General features: G+C 40.4%; 1 protein-coding gene across 10 annotated transcripts in view; it reads left to right on the forward strand.

Moving 5' to 3' along the window:
* The window catches only part of SUSD4 (sushi domain containing 4), a 73968-nt gene that overhangs the window by 38526 nt on the left and 14509 nt on the right, over positions 1 to 20933 (forward strand). For 6 of the 10 annotated variants that reach the window (XM_071425329.1, XM_071425280.1, XM_071425289.1 and 3 more), the window contains 3 exons: positions 6038 to 6250; positions 13490 to 13669; positions 16997 to 17185. In XM_071425329.1, coding sequence (XP_071281430.1) covers positions 6038 to 6250; positions 13490 to 13669; positions 16997 to 17185 — 582 coding nt within the window. Of the gene's footprint in view, positions 1 to 3639; positions 3656 to 6037; positions 6251 to 13489; positions 13670 to 16996; positions 17186 to 20933 lie in introns of those variants that run through there. The other 4 variants (XM_071425300.1, XM_071425344.1, XM_071425361.1 and 1 more) reach the window with 3 other exon arrangements.

The following is a 20933-nucleotide window of genomic DNA, read 5'->3' on the forward strand; positions in this document are numbered from 1 at the left end:
TTCTAGGGAGATATCAGTTTGTTTTAGCACAAAAATGCCCAGGGACTTGTCATACTTGAGTAGGGATTTTAAGGTTGAACTGATCATTGCCCTTACGAGCATCTTTGTCTGTTCCTTTCCAAGGCCCCATTGAGAAGAGGAGAGAGAGAGGTGGTGGGCATAGTGGTGGGCAAGATTTGGGATCACAGTGGTCTTCTAGGAGAGTGCAAGGGCAGGTCGGGTGTTGGCTGACAGTGGGTTGTGGTGAAGGAGGATGGAGAACACAGGTGGGAGGCCGGGGTTGTGGGAGAAGATGAAAGATAGAAAAATGAAGAACTGCAAATGAGTGAACCTTTCAGCCTTTTGAATGACCAATTGCCTCTCTTGGAGTCTGCTGCCCTTCATGCAGGGCTTGCATGTTCATTTTTTACTGCAGATGGGTCAATTTGGTGCTCAGGAGCTGCATTACACACTGATTTTCTTTTTTTCTGCTATGATGCTCGTGTGTTATAAGAAGGATGTTGTGTTGTAAGTAGCTTAATGGTGTTCTTGATTTGATAGATCAGCTTGTGACTTAAGCAAAATACCTGTACTTGGAGGTCTTTTTTGCTGTTCTGTTTCTCCTACAAAGTGATCTGAGCTTCTCTGTCTCTTCCAGTGGCTTGTTAGTCTGCCCTGGGTAAGGCTTAGCCCAGTGAGGAGGGATACGGAGCCATGCTGGGAGCTGGGAGCGTGTTCTGCAGGGGTAGCAAGGGAGGCTGTGATTCACATCCTGAACAGGGCAGGGCTTTGCAAAGCTGCTGAAGTCTCAGGGAAGCTTAAGCATTACTGACCTTTCAGGGATTAAGGAGAGTTTAGATTTTAGCAGGCATTTCACTAATGAAATCATAGCTTTATAATTAAATTTCACTTCCAAGTCTAGATGCTAATCGAAGCACATCCATCCTTTTCTTGTTCCTAGGGTACATGGATAGTTCAATTAACATCAGCAGCAGCAAGGAAGCATAAACAGCCAGAAGCACACAGTGCTGTGACTGCATGGCTTTCACAGAAACAGGGCAGAAACTCCTGAAGGGATGAAAACAACTTTTCCTTTGTACAAGACAAGCAAGCCCTTGGCATGTTTGCACTTGTGGCTCTTCTGTTTTAGTCCCAGAATGGCTTTTTACTGAGAGCTGGCCTAAGATAACCTGCTCCTGCAGTGTTTACAGAGTCCTAAAATGTGTGTGCAGGCAGTCTGGTCCTGCCAGAGTCTGTGAAGCCTCTGCTTCCCCCTGCTTCTAGTTGAGACAGATTTAGTGAACCCAAATGCAGGTGTTGGTGTACAAGAAGCCCATTCTCCATCCTGCTGAAGACAAACACTGAAAATACTCTCTGTCTGGAATATTATTGCACATTATACGTCACTTTTCATTCACTGGGTGTATATAACAAAATGGAACGAGAGTGATGCCTCTGTTTAAGAATGAGCGAAGCCAGTTCTGAGCTCACATGGATCATCAGTGTGTAAGTGAAATGTTTTATAGCAGCTTTAGAGGCAAAGAAGTCCATCAAATCTAGATTAGAAATCACCTTGCCAGCACCATGAATTTACAAGGAGCTGTAAGATACAGAGGTGAGAGAAGAGGTGAAACAAGGAAAACAAAACACGAAACTGAGAAAAAGAAACAGAGAAAAATAGATTTATGGGTTGAACTGAGGGGCTCTTCCTCCTGCCTTTTTTTAAGCATGTCTGAAGCTCAGTTGTGGCTGTCACAATTTCTTGTCATCACACATATGTAATGTTCCCCTGGATTCCAACTTTTCAGGCTTTTCATTGGGGATGAGATGAATAATTTTAAGTTTGAGAATGTACAATGCAGAATTCTAGGAGCAATTTGATCAAGTTATTTACAATGGTTCATTTTATACCCCAAGGAGGACGTTGCTATTTTTCAGTCTTCTCATTAATTTTACATTATTTTACCTGACTGACAATACCAAGAAATTTAGGTAAAGTAAGCACCATATAATCTGCTTGAGGGTTATCCAAATCAAGAGCATTGCTATTTTCTGGTTGGTCCAAGAGTAGAAATGTGGTAAATTGGTAAATACCAAACCCAAAATATATTCTGTATCAACTGCATGCTTTGTTGATGATGATGACCTTATGTGCTCATTAACCTTGCCAAGAAGACATTATTGTCCATGATATTTTACACAATATCCCTTAAAGGTACTGTTATACAGAAAGTCTGCGACTTGGACCAAATATTAACCTATTTTGATTACTGAAATAGTCAGTTCCAGCAGTAATTGTGTAGTGTTTACTTTAGGGATTTAAAGCCATGCAATAGCATTCCATAAAGTTGCTGCTAATGATGTAGTATTGATTATGATGGCTGCTGGCCTTACTAAATTTTTACTATATAGGCAACATGAAAGTTTAATTCTTTATTTAAGAAGTGTGTTGTATAATTTTTACTAGTAGGTAGTGATGATGATTTCCCCTTCCCTCCTTTTAACCATGAGAAAAAGCCCAGTAATCTTCTTTTCCCCAAAGACTCATTGAAGGGTTTGTCAAGAAAGAATCCATTGTAGTTCTGAGTTACTTTCTATCTTATCTGATATATCTTTTACCTGATGGATAGCAGCTTTTTATTATAGCCAAAAGATTGGCTTTCTCTTCCAAAGACCTATATGATGGCTCTGGCTGAGAAGACTTTTGGCTTTTTTCATCAGGTTCTAAAGGGATTAGAGCATAAGATGGCTATAGCATCTCATCTAAAATGTAGGATTACTCCTACCGTTAGAAAGTTACTGTGTCACAACTTGGGAGTAGCTGCTCTTAAATGCATAGTTTGGAAAAAGAAAAGAAAAAAAAGATTGTGAGAAAAAAAAATTACCAAGCTGTATCTGTATCTCATTGAAGACATATATTTAAAATTTTTTGATAGGGTGGAGCTTAACTAGATGGGATTGTATGGATAGGATTATTATGTAAAGGGTCTAATTCTGCTATTATTAGGAAGAAATGGAAGATGGCAATTCTCAGGGATGTTTGAGCATTATTGTTCTTGCATACTGTACCAGAAAGTTTATACTTAAATTGGAAAAGACTGATGGACTTAGTTGTCTGCTAAATAAGCTGTTGAAACTTCACCACAGCTCTTGTGCAAGAGAGGAGCAGGCCTGGTGAAAATCAGAGCAGTTCCTGGATTCTCTGGATGGTGGCAATTGCCCCTTTGGAACACCTGCAGTGCCTGTTGTGTGCTGGGAGATCCTCAGCACAGGGGCAGCCTTCCCATACCTTCCTCATACCTCCTTCTTCCCAGCCCCAGCACAGCCCTACCTTCTCTGCTTTGCGCCTGGATCATCTACACTTTCATATTGAAGCTTGACATCCAGGTGCCTTCCACTGTTTCCAGCAGGACTTTGATTTGAGCCACATCTACTGTTCCTATCTATGGAGCTAAGATGGGCTTAGGGATTTATTTGCTTTGCCTTCATGGCTTTACCATGAGATGCTACTGTATTGTGTGTGCCATCTGTCTAATTGGCTCTTCCCTGAGACTTTTTCCTTCCTCCCGTCTTTCAGGAACAAGCCAGGAGGTGGCGATCCTCTGCTGAGTCCGTGTGTCATCTCTTATGCAGTAACTGAGTAACAGCTGGCTACTGGCTCTGTAGAAACCAGAGGGTGCATAATTCAATTTTCCCATTCGTGTTCCAGTTTCTACTTGGGAACTCCCCTTGGGGATAGATTTGTCTGCTTGCTAACCGCACTCAACAAAAAGAACCTGAGAGACCCACACACTGCAAAAGGATTCCAAGGAAGAATAGAAATCTTTGCTTGTGAAGGGTCACCAGAAAAGTGGCAGTAGGGTCACAGAATTAGCCTGCTCTAGGGAAGAAAACATTCTTGCCTTCCATGTTTGGTTTTGTGCTGACAAGCATAAAAATCTCTAAGTTTGCATATTTGACTTTATGAAAACTGAGAAATGAGCTTGGCTCATTTTTTTTACCAGGCAAATTGTGTGTGACCTCAGCACCTTTCCTTTTCCTGTGTTGTTGCAGAGGCAAAGTAGTAGGCAGCAGTGTACTTTTCCCTGATGCAGCTAGTGAGAAAGGACATATATCTCAAGGTGAGTTACAGTATTCCTCACCTGACTGCAAATTCCGAGATTACTGAAGTAACAAAATTGATCTAAATGTCATGTTATCCCTTGGTTTAATGAGAAATAATTAAGATCTTCACTGACATTATTAAAGGACGTGAGCTTGCTGTCTGGAGCATAAGAAGCTTCTTTTTAATCTCCAGTAAAAATGGACAGCCTTTCTCTGTTAATAAGTATTGCCTACAGCGTGTAATTCCATGATCATAATGACTGTGCTTCTCCTTGTTCATCCCATTGGCAAATGACAGAGTCTGGGGTGATTTACACTGGAGGACTTGAGCTGAGGCAGATGAGCAGGCGTGGGTGGAATTCAGGGATGTGTTTTACTTGGTCGCTGCACTGATGCTTCAATTCCCAGGATGAACTGCACTGGAGGAGGAGTGAAGCTGCTCAAGAGCAGCTGCTTTGCTGCTCTTGTGCTGTTTCAGGCAGGAGAGGGGATGCTGGGGAAGTGGAGAGGGAGATCCATGGGTGTTGGAGCACTGCAGAGGGGTGCAGGGTGGCTGTTGGTCATGGAATTTGGGCTGGGTTCTGTCCATCACATCACCTCCTGGGAATTGTAGCCTAGTTGGGGAGTTCAGCACAGGATCTAGAAATCCAGGAATGTGCAATCCACCCTGGTGACTCCACAGTGTGTCCTGTCTCTGCTCACAGGAACAGGTGACGGGACATAGGACACAAGTGGCTTGATGTAGGCCTCCTGCTTCTTCACTAGCAGCTGTCAGCTAGGGGACTGAGCAGAGACATTCAGTGCTCAAATGCAAGAGCCCTTCATCACTTTTAGTGCTCTCCATTTGGCTGCCACAGCGTCACAATGAGCCCTTCGCAGAGGGAATGATTTAGCTTCGGGAAATGGAGATTTATTTCAAAAAGTCCTTTACTGTAATATCTTCCTTCTCTCTGACTGCACCGTGGAGGCATCTGATTCTTATTATGCAGGAAGTAGCTGAGGATGTCTGATACAATTCTTTTAAAATCAAAACATTAAAATTACCATCCAATGATTTTCACATTTTCCAGGCATCCCTCCTGTCAGCATTAATTGCCCCCCTGCTGTTCCTGTTCCAAAGCTATTTGCTCTTTCTGTATGCAGCCCTTGTTCACTGCTGCACTAAACCTTTACTGCTTTGCAGTAAAAAAAGCTTCCACTTATGCAAATGGCATTGAAATGAGTTTGAGAAAGTGATAAACAGTCACATTTATTGATTGCAACTGTTGGGGTTTAGTTTGTTATTTTACAGTTAATTTTGTAGAGGTAAAGGACTTTACAAATTCCCTTCTGGTGTCAATGGAGTAAAACAGCACTCCCATGACAGTGTGTGGAAAGTGTGGTAGGGCCACCAAGCCAAAGAGATAAGAGGGTCACATTCATCTAACGTCACAGTGTCCCTTTCCCCTGTGGCAGATCTCTCTCCCATCTTGAAATCTCACTGTACTTAGCAATTCTCCTATTTCAATTACTGTGTCTTTGGATGGCAGTTAAGTTTCATGCCTCCTTATTTCCTCTTCCTCTCTGGTTCTGACACATTATTATTCTTACCAGTGACTGCATGAGGCCTCCAAATTCCCATAGTCCCCAGAAGTAATTACAGACACATTACTGAGCAATCCCCACTGGTAGGCTGGGTCAAGTGCTTTATTTTTATCCAGGGCAGCTACCAAGGAATGTTGTTGACTTTTGCTTCATGCAGCTACTTGCTGCATGAAAAGACAGGAGTACTTCTGTCACCTGAGCATTTCAGCTGGGGGTGGGTCGTCTCCAACCCTGGAGTACCCTGGTACCCAAGCAGGGTTGCTAGTGGTCAATATGGAAGGTACAAGGTCCTTGTGAAGATAATGGATAAAGATAGAAAAAGCATGAGAAGTAAATGAGCACAGCTGGATTGTATCTTTGTCTGACACAGGGTTTGATGACCTACAAGCATGTGCTGATCCTGGGGCTCCTGAACATGGCTACAAGATGCCCAGTGCAGGTGTTTTCTTTGAAAGTGTGGTGGTCCGGTTCCATTGCCAAGAAGGATATAGGCTCAATGGTACTTCCAAAAAACTTTGTGTGAGACACTTTAATGGCTCCCTGAGCTGGAAACCCAGTGATAAACCTGTGTGCCTACAAGAAGGTAAGTTAGTTTTCTTCAAGCTGTTCGCCACATCAGTTCTTCTCACTTGTCCATGTACCATGTCTGTCTATCTCTGGACAAAACACAACAGGCTGGAGTCCATTTCACTATGTCTTGTTGGATACACACTTTAATTTTCCATCCATAATCCTCCTTTGTCAGTTAAATTTGTACCACGAGAAGCTGTGTATATTGAAAGGAACATAAAGAAATGTGAAAATAGAATTTAACCTCCCTTTTTAACTAGCTACAAATAGATGCAGAGAGGAAAAACAACCTCCATTGTAAATTCACTGTAACTATTTATTAAAGCTGCCCATTTAATATTCCTTTCTGCAATATTTTACTAGAAAAATACAATCAATTTCCAATGCTACTGCTCCTGCTAATTAGGAATTTTAAATAATAGTATTTGGTGATGTATGCATGAGTCAAGTAGCAAAATCAAATACACAGAGACTGCAAAAGTTTAAAGCCAGGGTAGAAGTTTACTCTGAGGTAATTCAGACAATTATGGCATAACCAATTTATTTTTACTGTATATTTGAAATTGTATTTGGTTTTAAATACTTAGGATGTTTCATTGCTTTCTTCTTCTAGGTCTTAGAGGCAGGATTGATTTGAATTTTATAAATGTAAATTTTGGCCAAAGTACACCCAAGCAGCACAAATTACTTATTTCACCAAGTATATTAAAGATATAACCTGTCCTTGTTGTTGATTTATTTTTGGTCAACAGAGCTATTAAAGTCAACAGACATGAAAAGTGTTGGTTAAATAAAGTGTTTACATTTTAGTGTTGTGACTTCTCCACTGAAGACATTAGTCATTGCCTCATTGTCTTCATGTTGGAGCAAGATAAATTCTACTTCAGATTACCTTTCACCATTTAAAATAAATACATGGACTTTATTCAGAGGTAGTTGAAGATTTATGTGGCTCACAAACAACTTACTGCAAAGGATCATGTATCACTTAGCCTTTATAAAATCTGCAGGTACTTGTTTGTGATCCTGGGGGGTAGGTGTGAGAATCCTGTGCCAGGACAGGGATGTGACATGACAGGGACAAGCACAGCCTGGGAAGACCACACTCAGGAGGTGCATGTGAAGGGAACAACCCTAAACAGTGGCCAGTGTGAAAGTGATGCATGAGATAATGGAGAGAGTAGCCAGAGGCAGCTGGTAAGGAGTGCATGGGCTTTCAGGCAGCTGGCCTGTTGGCAGGAGAAATTTTGGTTAAATATGTTCTCCTGGACAAGTCTGAGGCCATGGGCTACAGAGCCATGAGGGACGCAGTTGTGAGCTGTCTCATCAGGTGACAGCTGATGTCTAGAAATAAAGGCAAAGGGGTGCCAACAGCACCTCATCATATGGCCACATGGGTCAGCTTCAAAGAAATAACCTGATGCCTTTAAAAATAACTACGTATGAAAATCGTGCCCTCTTCTGTGAGGCCACTTTTCATAAATGACCTTGTCTCTCATCTCATGGTTATTTAAGAAAAAATACATATAGCGTGACAGCAGCCTATGTCTAAATTGGCTATTGGAACTACCAGAAAAAGCTTTAATGCTTGGAAATTCTGTTTCCTTAAGCACAGCAGGAAGCTAGGAAGGTTGATGTGCATCTTTGAAATGTTGCCTGTATCATCCACTGCAGTTGTTAAAACAAGCATTAATGTTCTTTATTAAATATTCAAACCTCTTCCCTCCATCCCAGTGGAAATCTGTGGAGGAAGTTTCTGATCACAATGCCATCAGCAACAGAACTGCCACTAATGTCAGTGTGATCAACACTCGAACCAGGTGTTTTTCAAAAAAGAAAGAAATTGGAAGATGAGAATATGATGGATGATGTGGCAACAGTTGCTTTAGAGATAATAATTACTTTCCAGCACAGAACACTTAAAAAAGATTGCTAGCCAATGCTCTGATCAAGCAAAGCACTTAAGCTGGAGCATAACTGTAATTATGTGATTAGTCTTGTAAAAGTTCTTTGCTCAAAATAGGCAGATGCAAAAATGCTTCTTATTACTTGGACCAAAGATTAGGACCCTGATTTAGGATTTAGTGAATCAAGTGCTTAAGTACTTCCCTGATTAACATTATTATAATACCTCAGGTATTAGATTACAGCATTAATTCTTCTTTCCATTGCACAATAGCAGCACTGATTCAGAAGAAATACTAAGCAAAGGCTCAGTGGCAGTCCATGAGGCCTAGGCACTGGCTTAAGTGATTTTTAGACTGATCCTTTTGCACACTGGGAGCAGAATATTGAGAGAGGCCATGGTAGAGAGGCGGACAGTGTAGGAACATGGCACATCTGGATATGAGTTAAGAGAGAATTACAACAGGGTTTGTGATTCTCAGCTGTCTAATGACATACATAAAAGTTTTCATTGCAGAAGTTCTTTAATGATATATAGAAAGAAATTTGAAATTTCTAGCAACTGCTGGAGAAGGGAGAAGTTGATGTTTTCCCATGCATCGTTACCTATCACAAGGTGAAATAAACTTTATGCTGCACTTACCATTTATGGCGGGGGCTGGCTGCTCCATGGGCTATGGTATGCTCTACACGCCTCTCATCCCAGCATATTTAAATGTCAGTCAAGCTCAGTGCCAGCTGAGCTTGAACACTGAAAACACTGTACTTTGGAGTTCATTTACAGGAGTTTCGATTCAGAGAAAGATAATTTTATGTCTATATGTTATGTACATTTAATTGTTGTTATGTGTTTACTAGCACAATTTCTAATCACAAATGGATTGCTATTTACCAAAGGAAGCAAAGCAACCTGTTTCAGAATGTAATTGATTTTAGATCTAATATGTTTGCCTAGAGCTCTTCACCCAATTGATTTGATTTTATTTTATATCTGTCATGTCTTGTTAAGAGGCGGGAGATTCTAAGTGTGAGGACGAGAATGAAGTTGCATGACTTGGTGCCCAATAAATGCCCTGTCAAAAATCTGTATGCTTAGAGTTACGTTCTTATGTTGATCTACAGCATGGTGTGACTGTACCTTTCATCAGCTCTAATACAGTTATGCACATAAATACCAAACCTCTGAGGTAGGAATTTTGTATTTACTGTTTAAGAGCAGTATGTCATGTTGTTCACACTTTAATCTAATTTTCTCCCACTGTGATAATGTGGCTGCTGAGCCTGTTGCCCTACTTGGAACAAATGCTAGCTCTTTCCTGTGAGATTGAATCTAAATTTACAGTCTGCATGAAGATGGCAACAAAGCAAAGAGCTGTGTCCTCCTCTCCCTGTGCTTCTGCAGGCAAACACCTTGGAGATGTTCTCAGTGCCTCATTCTCCCACTGACACGGATGATAAACCTGTATTGAAAGTAGAAGACTAGTACATGGTTTGGCTACAGCTTTCCTGTAGGACATTTAGCCCTCCATTTGCTTTGCCTTTGTCCCTGAGTCTATGAGATGACGGAAGTATTTTTATTTTTCCATCTCTTATCTGTCTTGCCCAGTGTTTGCTGATTCTTAACCCTGATTATGAGCACTCTGTGACATTTGTAACCAGGCCACAGCTCAATGGCCACAGATCTTAGGTGAAATCTCTCTGCATTGTTGAAATACCAGCAAAGACAATAGAAAGAAATGGTTATTTAATATGCACTAAAACACTGTGTTTGCCATCCACAGAACAATCCTAATAACACAGTACTATCGATTTAACATTAGTAAAAAAAACAAGGGACAATATTGCTCTTAAATGCTTACTTTGAAGAGAACAGAATGTAGATGAGCTGTCCCTGCATCAAACCAATTCTTCATGATATTCCTTTCATCCTTCCTCCCTGTTTCTTTCTGTTCCAGCCTGACAGTGGTGTGACTTGATGTAGTCAAGGCCAATTCAGAAATTTGTCAACAGTAAGATACACAGGAGCACCAGACCTCTGCATTTGAATTTACATACAGGTAGCAAACAAAACAGTGCCAGAGCAGGGATTGGGCAGTTCTTCAATTGTACACACTCTTACAGTGTTGTAAAGGTCCTTGATGTGGTTTGGACCAGCATCCATCAGGGCAGTATTCCCAAGTAAATCCTACAAGCATCTTCTTGGGTTAGCATGGACCAGGGATAATTTTTGGATGGTAAGGGCTCACCTGCAATAGATACAAGCCATCCCAGGCCAGCTGGTACCCATGGATGGTGTGGCTATCTCCATGCTGTCTAGGTCACACCTTCCTTCTCAGTTGCTATTGTGGTCCAAGTGCTCTTGGGAGGAGGTAGGGTGATCTTTCTTTCCCATGGGGTGGAAGGAACAGTTCTGAGAGGTTCTGCATGGTTTGCACCTGAGCAAAACACTCTAACTATATTGTTTAACAAATTTTATTCTTCAGACCAATCTTCTGTGATGGGGGACACACTTGGTTTGCTAAAGCCAAGAGTTCCTAACGTACAAATCTTCATGAAAGTTAGGGCAAGGCGAGCTCTTGTGCCTGTCAGGCTGTTGAGCCTGCTGGCTCTACCCCACCTCTTTCTGCCCCTGCAAGATAAGAAATCTGTCCTTTTGTCTGGCCCATTTTAATACTCACACAGCAGATTTAAGCAGATGATGTAAAACTGCCAGAAAGGAGTGTAAGTCATAGCCTTTGCTGCTCGATGCTGGTTAAAGACTGTATATTCCCTTAAGTGGTTTAGCAGCTTCCACAGATTTGCTGAGAAGGACTTAGAATAAAGTAGTTTATTTTTCAGGACAGGACATTTTAAAATCCAGTCACTTCCTTCTAGCTTTTCCAAGCAGAATTTGTGCCAGCTAATCCAGTTGTTTGTGGAGAGGTGGCTACTGCAGTTTATGCCTAAGGGCTAAATGTGAATTCAGCCAATGGGAAAACATTTGCTTGCAAGGCATCAGGAAAAAGAGCTGTAATATTGTGGTCTATTGGTCTGGTGTTTAGCTGGGGCTTGTAATAAGCCTGTTATCAAAGTCAGCCAGGGTGTGGCAGGTGGAGGACAGTGCAGTGAGCAACTTATCTCCGTTCTCTGCCAACATCTACTCTATTAAAGTGATCTCATCTACAGCTGTTCCTTGGAATAATAGGAATGGAGTTGCTGTGATAGATCATTGTTACAGAATCCATTTCCCCCACTTTGAAAGGGAAATCTCATGTTTTACTGTGCTGTGTGTACACACACCATCTTTATTTGTATAGCAACAGAAAGACATTTATTTAATGTCTTAATGTCAGAAAGAGAGGGAGCTGTTCACTGACGTTATCTTCTGGCATCCATCTCCAGTCTCCTACTGCGTGGTTGCCAAGCAGGTACTCCATCTATTTCATCCCATCCTTGTGGGGTGCCCAGGACAGCCTCTTCATGACAGCATTTATGGCTTAGCACAAGGCATTTCTTCTGAGGCATCCTCTGCTGTCTTCTCTGCTGATTAACTTTATAGTGAGAGAGAAAACGGTTCCATCTTTGAAAGTAATGTGTGTACCCTCGCCAGTGTATTTTACAACCTCCAGTTAGGGCATGGATCCTCCCAGACTTGTGCATTTATAAATAAATAAATTCCAAGAAAACTTCTTGCTGCACTTTCTCACCCTGCCTGGCAGGCTGCCAGCCCTTCCTGCTACCAGCAGCAGGAGGCACCTACAGCAGCTTCCAAGAAGCTAAAAAGTAATAAGAGAAATGGAAGAATTGTTAACTAATAATGTGCTCAGGCCCCATACAAAAAAACTAGCTAAGTACAATGTATTTTAGAAACATCCCTGTGATGGGAAGGTACAAAGTATTTTTGTACTTTGGGGGAGGAACACTGTCCTCCTTCAGGTTAGTAAAATTTAGTGATGGAATCTCAGTTTGCCTAACTAAATAAAAACATTATGAAATACATTTGCTCTTAGTAGTTTGTGAGTCCTCTGCTAAATGACAGTTTATCTTCCTTCTTCTTGTGCTTTGAAACAAACAAGCTGTCACTATCACTTTGCTTAGTGCATACTAACAATTAGGTGCTAAATACAAATTTAGCTTTGCCTCTTCCTCTTTAGCAAGAATTACCCATGAAAATGGCAGAAACTTTCTCTTCTATGCAAGTCTCAAGGGATTTTTTTCCTTAATAAATACAGTATTCCTAAATTATTATAATTGTCTCTCATTAGAGGTGTTGGGGGTATAAAACAGAGTAACACAGGCTTATAATATTTTTCTGTCTTTCTTGTGTTTGAAATACTTCTTGGGTTTTGATGCCTGGAAACTTTTATTACCATCTCTGTCATGGATTGACTGCTGGCAGACAAACAAAAATTTTCTCCCAATATTTAATCTTTCCCTGTCTTCTGTTTCATCTCATTTCATCTCACTTTGCCTTTGTGATGAGGATGAACTTTGAGTCACCCAGATTATTCCCTCAGACCCTCATGGCTTTTTTCTCAATTATTCAGTATTACTAGGGGATTTTCCCCCTGCTTCCTCTTTCCACTTTGTACATTTTTAAGTGTTCTGATATTCATTCTGTATTTTGGTGTCTTTGGCACTAGTACCTAGGGTGAAATCTGTGACTGTCTGATGCATGTGTCACAGACAGGCACTAGGGCCCATACCTGTATATCGCTTCAGGTTTGCAGTCCCTTCTTGAGAGTATTTTACAAGCACTTGAGATGCTGCTTAGGACCCTAAAAATCATGTCCTCTAAAGCCATATGAATGCAGCCACACAAAACTATCTGGTTTAAAACATAATCAAGGAAATTAAAGTGAAGGCGTTCTCATAATAAACTCTGGAATGGAGCTGGATAAACCCTTGTAAATGTACCTGATTTTCATCTGTCTGCTAAAACTGCAGCTTTTCTGTGTTCCTCATGCCATATCTGTATTTTATCTTTTCTTTCATCCTGTCCTTAGTGCTGTCAGAGTCTGCCTTTGCATGGAACCTTGGGATAGTCAGACTTTGGGGTGTAATTGCACACATGATGAATGGAGGGCCAAAATCAACCACAGCCTTCCTAAAGGCTCCTAATTTTGTTAGTTTTTAAAAGGCTGGGGGAACGATCCATTATTGTAGCACCTCAGCTTCTCTTACCGTGCTATAGACTTGGTAAAATGATGGTTCACTAGGAAAAAGGCCCTTTTACTGAAATGCATGTATTTTCCAAACAGTTTAAGCAGAGCACTTATATTAAATGCTTACTTCTTTTTAAGAGCTTGATTACTAAACAGTTAGCTATGTTTTTTTAATTAAGTTACTGTTTCTTTTTCTCATGAAGTCACAGATTGCCTTGTTCCACATGTTGAAGATGCAGAGGTTCATAACAAGACATACAGGACTGGCGATAAGTTAATAATCAGCTGTCATGAAGGATTCCAGATCCGTTACCCTGACTTAGACAACATGGTTTCCATATGCCAAGATGATGGAACATGGGATAATCTACCCATATGTCAAGGTTTAGTACTCCAGCACGTCCTGTTTTATAGCTCATACATCTTGTCATAGTTTGCTAATATTTTTTCCTACAGTTGTAAGAATGTAAGTGATCTGATGAGCTCCACAGTGCAGTGTTTGAGTAGTGCTGCTGCTAAGATTTTTTGATTTCTCTTCCCCTTTGCTCTCTGCAGGAAAGATGTCACTTCCTGAACATTCCCATGCTTATAATACCACTTTAAATACTGCTTTTTTGTTTGCAAATCTCAAATCTGACACAGATACACTGCATCAAAAAGTAAAAAACAATCAAGATAATCAGTCAGAAGTTCTGATGGGTGTCTTGCATTTTTTCACCAATTAATTTGTGGAAATATTTAAGCTTCTAACTGCACTTTATGTTCCTTTACCTCGTGTAGAAGGCAAGAGTAGAGGAGAGAAACTGGAACCTGTTCTCCTGTCAGAGTTTTCAGCAGAGCTGTTGATTAGATTCACAGTCCATTAAACCTTTATGTATTGACTGAAAATTCAGGGTGTGCACAGGGATGATTTTGGCCAGAAAAGCCATTAGCCGTAGACCTAGAAATATCAACAGCATGGGATCCCAGCTCAACTTAGACTGTGAGAAATGGCTGGGGGTAAGCCAGCTTTAGTGAATGGAAATTCAGTAACTCTGGGCTCCCTTTCCCTTCATATTTCTAATATGCATATCTGAGTACCACTGACTCTGTTTTAACCAAGTCACATCTTGGTAACAAGCTTGGCCCACTGAACAGCAGCAAGAGATTTTAACTGAGGAGCAGACTGGGTTAGTCCCAACTTTCCTCAAAGCCATCTGTCCTCTCATAGAGATATCACTTCTCTGTAGGCACTTAATTACACTGTCACACCAATTTGCAGAGTCAGGGCAGGCAGGCAGAGGAGCTGGGACACTTCTCAGGAGCAGGAGCACATCAGACTGTCACCCAAGATCCTGCCCTCCACTGGGGCAGAAACTTAGACATATTACCAGGCTAGCTCAGCATTGTAGATCCACACAGGGGAGATTTTGCAAAACCATAGCAAAGCAGGTGCCAGTTTTGGGGTGTCTTATCAGCAATAGCATCACGTGTGGCAGTATGAAGTGTAAAGCCCCTTTCTGTAGGGGTGCACCTCACATCTAACTTAGGTCGATTAAAAATTTTGCAGCAGGGAGAGATGAATGCTTAAAAGATTGATTTGCAGATGCTGTATTTGCCAAAGATCCAGGGGCAAACTTTTTGACAGGTAATATTTACTGAGTTAGTAGCAGTACCCCAAATACCCCTTGGCTTGTTACTTCTGTTGCTGTGTTTATACTGTGAAACACAATCAATTACTCCTACTTAATAGTCAATATTATCTTCTTTTCAAAATATAAGCAGTGCTAATAAAAGTTAAGAAATCAATTTCACAAGACCCATGTGCTGTGATTACCAGGTAGGCAGAGAATAGGCAATTCAGATTCAAGACCCTGCCATATTTTGCCAAATTCCATAAAGTTACTGCAGAATTCCAGAATTTTCTTTTTGACATGTCAGGCACTGGTAAGATCAAAATCACTTGTCTTCTTGCTCTAGGTAGGCTGTTAGTTACATTTCTATGGCCCTTTCATTACAGAAGGCAGGGGAGTCTTATGACACTAAGATGCCTTTTTTCCCTGCCACAACAGTGGGGAAGGATTGTGGACTATATAAGAATCTAACCTCTATTTTTGCCATGAGATAATAATATTAATTACTGGTCTGGAATGATGTTACTTAGCAAAATAATGTCAAAATTGAGTTTTTCAAGCAGTGTTTGGAGACCTAGGAATTTTCACAAATGCTTGGCTGTCATACAAATTCAAATAAATCTCTGTCCTGCATGACCAGGAACATAAAAAGCATTAAAATTCTGAGCAAGCAGGACCAAATTTTCCCTGATACAGCTCAGAGAAGAGTAAGCTTGGTCTTGCTTGGGCAGTCTGTGCTCTTTCTGTCCCACTGGGGGCTGCTTATGTCGTCCTGCTCGATGTGCTGCTCAGTTTGCAGGAAGTAGTGTGGTGTGTGTGGGGCATTCTAGATCAGGGTAGAAGCAGCAGCCAGCAGATAGGATGCCTGAAGCTTTATTTGAGAGGGACATGACCACCTGCTTCAACAGCTATTGAAATCGTTGCTCTGGTGGTACCGCATGCTGCAAAAAGCTTTCAAGCTTTTTCTTTTATTTTCTTTTGGGTTTGTTCCTCTCCCTCAAAAGACTGTTGCAAGGAAATGGCTGCTTGAAATGCTGCTTAGGCTTTTTGTTTTAAATGCCAGTACCTTACAAGCAGTTCTCAGACTGATTTTTGTTTCCCCCCTCTAGCTTAAAATTATGGGAGTCCTATGAACATCCTTCACAAATTCCTAGTAGTGGTGACAGACTCATTTATGGACAGCCATAATGCATCTTCCATTAGTCACATAATTCTAAAATACTAATTGTCATTCCATGATTACTAGTTATCTTTTCTCCACATTATTGCAAATTAAAAAATTAAACAGTATCAAGCATTACCCAGAGGGTAATTTCTAGGGTCATGAGGAATGACATGTTATAAAGACATGCCATCTGTTAAATTCACTGCTCTTTGTTGCCCCAAATTTTGGTTGGTGACCATTTAACTGTCACTGCTCAGTACCAGCCATGATACAAATCCCTCAGGAGTAATTCCAGAAGTAGCACTGGAACATAGTCTCTGATTCTGACTACATTTACAATTTATGATGATAACAGATACCTTAAATTTTTGATAACCTAGTCTAAGACCTTGCTCAATGTTTATCATGGGACTGCTCCTAGGAAGTCATGTCCCTTTAGACTTTCTCAGACTAGAATTTCAAAGTCATGAATTCTGCCTGCAAATCTTTTACAGTTGCGTACACTTTGTCACAGAAGCGGTTTTAATATGTAAGAGGGTTTACATACCTGTCATTTTTTAGGAGGAGGAATAAAACTCACCATTTATATAAATGAAAATCTTTATTTATTAAAGATTCTACCTCAAAAAGAGATTGCCATCTGCTGAAATGGTAAATGTTTGTTAAACAAAATACTGCCAGTTTTGGAAAACCTTTCCTGGATTTGTTGGGAGTGAAGCCCACGCTAGCAAAGCATGTGGGCTAAACAACAAAAGAGTTTGAAACAGGATAATGAGGCAGATCTGTCTGAGGGAGATCATGCAGACATGCCATTCATAGTGGAGAGGATGAAAAATCACACTCCTCAATTTAAAAACGGTAACTGAGATGTGTGAAGATGACTGAGATAAGCACTTGATAATAAAAGAAACCTCCCTCTTCTTAATTTGCAGGTTGCCTGAGGCCATTGGTTCTTCCTCATAGTTACATTAACGTTTCTGAGTTTGAGGCCTCCTTCCCCATAGGAACAGTGGTGTATTATCAGTGCTTTCCTGGATATAAACTAGAAGGGGCAGAGATCCTTGAGTGCATGTATAACCTTATCTGGTCAGATAGCCCACCTAAGTGCCTTGATGTGGAAGGTAAATGCCTTACTGTTTGTTTCTCTTTCTGGTTTGCAAGACCTGCATGCTCTCTGTGGTTTTAACTGTAGCCACCGTTCCATTCTCAGTGATATTCCCACTGGCTGTGCAGAGCCTGTGTGGGTTCTGATGTGTTCCTGCTGTGCTTCACTGCACCCTCAGCTCGTGGTGTTCCTAAGTAGTGTTTGCTCTCACAGTGTCCCAGTGCAAGAGGGAAAGCTCCTAATGATTGCTTTGCCTTTAAAATGAAAACTCTCTGCTGCCTTTCTGATTAAAACACTGAGGAAGTTACATAACTCACCTTCCTGTGCAGATGGTCAAAGCTCCTACACATATGGATAGATTTCCATGATCAGCTAAAAAATACCCCACAGAAACCCTTGGTTTGGGCTGTGCCAGCTGCAGTCATTACTCAGCGCCACACGGTGCTGCACACTTGGGTATTAACTGTCTCCCCTACTTAAAGAAGGATTGACAACTGAAAAACAACTGAGCTAGTTTATTGATGAGGAGCATAAAAACCATTCATTGTGAAGCAGCTAGATCCTACCGAGCCAAAAGGCTCTGTGACTAGAGTTGGGATGGAGGGTGTTGTAGTGTGTTTATCTTTGCAACCCAGACATTTAAAACAGCGATACTGGATGGATTGTTCCATACATTGCCAAAACTGCATAAACTACCCTCCTCCATCTTCACATCGTGAATGAAACATCCTAGGAAGTCTTGAGAGTCCAGATACATCCTCTGCATTTCATTCCCTTAAAAAACCCACATTTTTGTTCTATTTCAAGCCTGTAAGGAAGCTCTCTATATGTAGAAATTAGCTAAAAGCAATTATAGGAATTCATACGTGATGCTTATGTCACTGAACTAAATGCTAAGCATTCTGGAAGTGCAAAAATTTGCCAAAAGCATCAACAAAGTGACAAACTGCACAAAAATAATTTAATTGTCCTTATTTTTAGCTGACAATTCAAGTTCCAAAATTCAAAAATGCCTTTACAATTTTGGAATGACAAAACAAGATGATTTTTTTTTTTTGTTTATTTAGCTTACCATGAAAGATTAATCCTCAATCAGCTGTATGTAAGCCATTTTTGGAAGGTTTGTTTGTTGTTGTTTATAGCATGGAAAACACATTAAAAAATCAGAAGGGCCCTGTTAGGCTTAATCCAAACAATATAACTGATTTGAGAAAAATTACTGTTCTTCAGTTAGAAAGATAAGAGCATGAAACTCAAGTATGTGAAGCAGGAAAAATTGTGTCTTATTGTCACTTAACACAGGTGAGCATCCCAGCTGCTATCAAAATACCCAAGAAAACTCATGTGCTCATTGTTTCTTGTTTGTATGATGAAATCATAGAGAGGTCTTTTTCTTGATGATTTAAAACATGAGGCAGGAACTCCTGCCCTGACAGTTCTATATTTTAAGTTACGTGTCAAAAATTATAATCCCCTCTCCGCTACAATGATCTGTGATGGAGGGATCGGTGTGTGCCAAGGTCATTGGGGAGGCCTCCTGAGTTCTGATTTCGATTCAGCCTCCCTTTGAATCACTTTCTTACTGCACTCTTTAAATGCCAAAACTTCCCATGGTCGTTTCATGTGGGCATCCCATCAGTGCATTCATTCAGTGAACTACAGGAGACCAAATCGGGAGCAAAACACTTGCAAGAGCTGGTTCTGCTCAGCTTTGGGGGAGAAGAGAGCTTCCAGCAGCACTGAAAGGTCACTCCTGACAGCTCCCCTTGTGAACTCTGCTGTAGGGCTGCTTCAGCAGGTGTGCAGTGATCCAAAATGAATCCAGACAGGGTAAATCAACTCGAGATGCCCTTGTTTGAAAGTGCTTGTTCAAGAGATTTATGCAAGGAGTGCCAGTCTCCAGGAATCTTGTTACAACCCACTACTCTTAGTTAGTGAACAAAATTCCTTTCCTGGATATTTTTTTATTCTCCACCTTGCATTCCAGGGTCAAGCTAATTTTTCAGTGTTCCTTTTATGTGTGCAGTGTAATCTCGCCGAGCAGTATTTTTCACTGAGGAAATCTGCAAATAACGAATTAATTCAATTTATTTCTTTCCATATTCAATTTAAAATGTATTGTAATGACATTTCCTGCTCAGTATTTTAATATGGTAATGATTAAAAACAGATGACTGCTAGGAAGCTACAGCAAACCATTTGAGAACTTTTATTTTCCTATAAACAATGCTACTTACAGCTTCCTCATTTAGAGGTATGTTCTTATTGAAGCCTCCACAGAAGGGATTTCCTAAATTTGTGTGTAGTCACAAAAATACTATGCATCAATCTGGTGAATTTTTTCTTCTTTGTTAGGGCAAATAAATTCTGAAAGAAGGGTTTGTAGCTCTATTTAAACAGAAGATCACACCAGAGACCATGCAGCTCCTATTGCACATCAGGCTTTCTAATGATTCTTAGCTTTACCCTCAATATTGGTGAGCACAGAGCTCCCACCAGCTTGGGTGAGACATTCATTTTTGCTGTTAGTGAAGGAAGTTTTTTTTTCTGATAAGTGTAATCAGTGCTGCTCTAGTCAGAGCAGAGCATGAGACTGTGTCACCTGGCACTGAAGTGCAGCTAACAGTGCAGAGCTGAGCAGCCACTGCTCAGAAACAGCTGTTTGCATCTGGCCGAGGCACTGGTTATGGCTCTGGCAAAAAAGGATGCCTCTAGCTCAGATTGCCAAGTGTCTACTGATATGAGATCCTTTTCTTAAATGCTGGTACCTTTGCCAGATTTAAAACATTTGGATTGACTTTTGAGTGTCAGCCTCAAGCTGAATCATTTGGGCGGCTTCAGCTGAAATGGTTGAGCGATATCAGAGAAGGTCAGTGAAGAAAACAGTGTTATTTTAGCAGTTCTAGAAAATTTTGCAGTCATTTAGAGGATCAAATGAATCATCTTCACACTGAATTTTCTTATTCTTTAACTTTCTTAATTTCCTTTTTTTCTAGTGGAATTCCACAATTATGCAGAAACTTTTTAAACCTTCTTCTGTACTGAAACTCAAGAGACACTTCCAAGAAAACTGAAGGAAAATGGGCTTTGGGTTTTTTAATATGATTTTTAAATTACTAGTTTGGGGTTAATTATCCATCTGTAGAAACTGGTTAGTGATTCCCTTCTCTAAATCTGGTTTGCAAAATATGGGTACAGAATTAATGAGTGAAGAATACCACATGGGGTATAAATATTAATTGTAAAATAAATCAAACAGCTTCCAAAAACATCAGAGGAGAACAAACATTGAAAACATACCTGTATGGAACTCTGAGAAATGAAACATTTAAAACCAGGAAATCTTTATTATATGATGCTTTTAAGTGAATTAAGATACTACACAGTATTTTGAGGGGGGAAAAAAAAGAAAAAAAACAAAAAGAAAAAAACCAAAAAAACCCACAAAAAGAAAAAGAAAACCAAAAAAACCAAAACCAAACAAACAAAAAAACCCCAACCAAACAAAAAACAAAAACAAAAACAACCAAAAAAAAAAAAACAAACCAAAAAAACCCCCAAAAAAAACCCAAACCCAAGAAACCCCAAACCAAACTGAAAAAAACCCCCCTTGGCCATAAGTACTTTGGGAACATGATCTGCCTATGATTAAATTCCTTGCCATCTGGAGTCTGTATTTTAATTTTTTATGCCCTCTGGAAATCTTCCAGAAGAGTTGTTATAAAGAACTGGGTGTTGGAGTGGCAAGCAGAGAAAGAGAGGAA

This window comes from Agelaius tricolor, unplaced genomic scaffold (assembly GCF_023055355.1).
Source record: "Agelaius tricolor isolate 1412-34295 unplaced genomic scaffold, bAgeTri1.0.p SCAF_1, whole genome shotgun sequence".
Lineage (NCBI taxonomy): Eukaryota > Metazoa > Chordata > Aves > Passeriformes > Icteridae > Agelaius > Agelaius tricolor.